At 44.1% G+C, this 1,938-nt stretch overlaps 1 protein-coding gene across 1 annotated transcript in view; it reads left to right on the forward strand.

Moving 5' to 3' along the window:
* LOC138861635 (visual system homeobox 2-like) overlaps positions 1-652 on the forward strand; it is a 116,958-nt gene extending 116,306 nt beyond the window's left edge. Inside the window, exon 6 of the mRNA XM_070121448.1 lies at positions 379-652. Within this exon, the coding sequence (XP_069977549.1) occupies positions 379-652 (274 nt within the window). The remainder of the gene's footprint in view (positions 1-378) is intronic.
* The last annotated feature ends 1,286 nt before the right edge of the window (positions 653-1,938 follow it).

Here is a 1,938-nt window from a genome sequence, read left to right on the forward strand (position 1 = left end):
TGATAATAGTTATTATTATCATCATCATTATTATTGTTACTACTACTTCAACTGATATCATCAACAGTATTATTAAGAAGGATAATATTATCATTATCATTATTCCTATGATCATTATCATTATCATCATCATCATGACTATCGTTTTTTATCATCCTCATAATTCACGTTAATGCTATTACCACTATCGCTATTGCTTCCCTTCTTGCGCTCCTCACTCCCCCGCCCTCGCCCTCGCGCCCTCACGCCCTCGCGCCCTCACGCCCTCACGCCCTCGCGCCCTCACGCCCTCACGCCCTCACGCCCTCACGCCCTCGCGCCCTCGCGCCCTCACGCCCTCGCGCCCTCACGCCCTCACGCCCCCCGCCGCTGTTGCAGGTCGAGCAGCATCGCCGCGCTCCGCCAGAAGGCCCAGGAACACAGCGCCAGACTCCTGCAGGACGTCGGCCCCCACCACGACCCCCTCCCCCCCACGCCCGCCGACCTGGCCCACGCCTACATGCACGCTCACAACCTCCACCATCAACAACAGCAACAGCAACAACAACGACAACCCCAGCAGCTGCAACAACAGCCGCAGCAGTCGCAGCAGCAGTCGCTAACGGGGCCGCAGCAACCTCGGCCTCTGCACCTCCACCAGTCTCTGTATTAGGTTGTTAATCGCTATTTTTATTCTATTTGTCTATTCATTTTTTCTTGTGTTTTGTTTGTGCTCTCTATCTTTTATTTTTATTTTATTTTTTGATATTGAGTTATTTGTGAATAATGCTTTTTTTTTTTAATGTGTTTTGTTTATGCTCTTTATTTAATTTGATATTGAGTTTAATATTGTTTTTCTCATTATGTGTATCTCTTGATAAATGACTAATTGATTTGATGATTATTCTACCTTATCTTGGTATTGAATATTCTCTATTGATAACACATAGATATTAGTTTTCTTTAGAGGTGCGATATTATATAATGAAAGTAATGGTTATCCCTATATTCAATATTACGTATTTAAGAAATTACACAACAACGGGTGCGAACGGCGAGTAATATTTGCTGACACATTACACGAGATTAGTAAGAACAAGAATTCCGTATCAGATACTATCGGCCTAACACTAATGGTCCAAATTGCCAAATAATGACCCTGAACCCCGCCGTTCCCACCCCCGCACCCACGCCCCGCAAACAGACCATCCCGCCCACCCTCACAGCCCACAAAAGGCGATCCATATCCATCTTTATCGAGCGGTTTTCGCCTTAATTAGAACGATAGGCATCAAGCCCAGGCCACCAAGAACCACTTTCGCGGGGCGCGGCCACACAATGGCGGCCAAATGCTAATCGGTGGCCTTTCTCACTCGCCTCCCCCCCCCCACCCCCCCCACGCCCACGCTCTGGCCAGATTCCCGTTGATAATAAACCGCTAATGAGACGAGGAACTAATTATGGCCCGCGAGATATTGAAGATATTTTTCTTTGTGGGTTTCGAGGTGAGGTTGAATGGCAGTTGAATGTGGACACACGAACACGTACATGTCTGTATGTGTGTGCATATAAACAGGCATGTAAACACATATGTATGAACATATGATTAACACGCATACACACTCACTTAAACAGATATACATAAACAAACAGATGCATACACACATAATTATACACATAAAGACACACGCGACAATATATATATATATATATATATATACATATATATATATATATATATATATACATACACACACACACACACACACACACACACACACACACACACACACACACACACACACACACACACACACACACACTCACTCACACACACACACATATTTATGTATGTATTTATTTATCTGTGTATATCCACAGCTATTTAATGGCCATAAGTTAACATCTTCCCTTTTTCTTTCCAGGAAAAAGAGAGAGGAAAACATCCACACAAATTGC

The sequence above is a fragment of the Penaeus vannamei genome, chromosome 4, assembly GCF_042767895.1.
Source record: "Penaeus vannamei isolate JL-2024 chromosome 4, ASM4276789v1, whole genome shotgun sequence".
Taxonomy (NCBI): domain Eukaryota; kingdom Metazoa; phylum Arthropoda; class Malacostraca; order Decapoda; family Penaeidae; genus Penaeus; species Penaeus vannamei.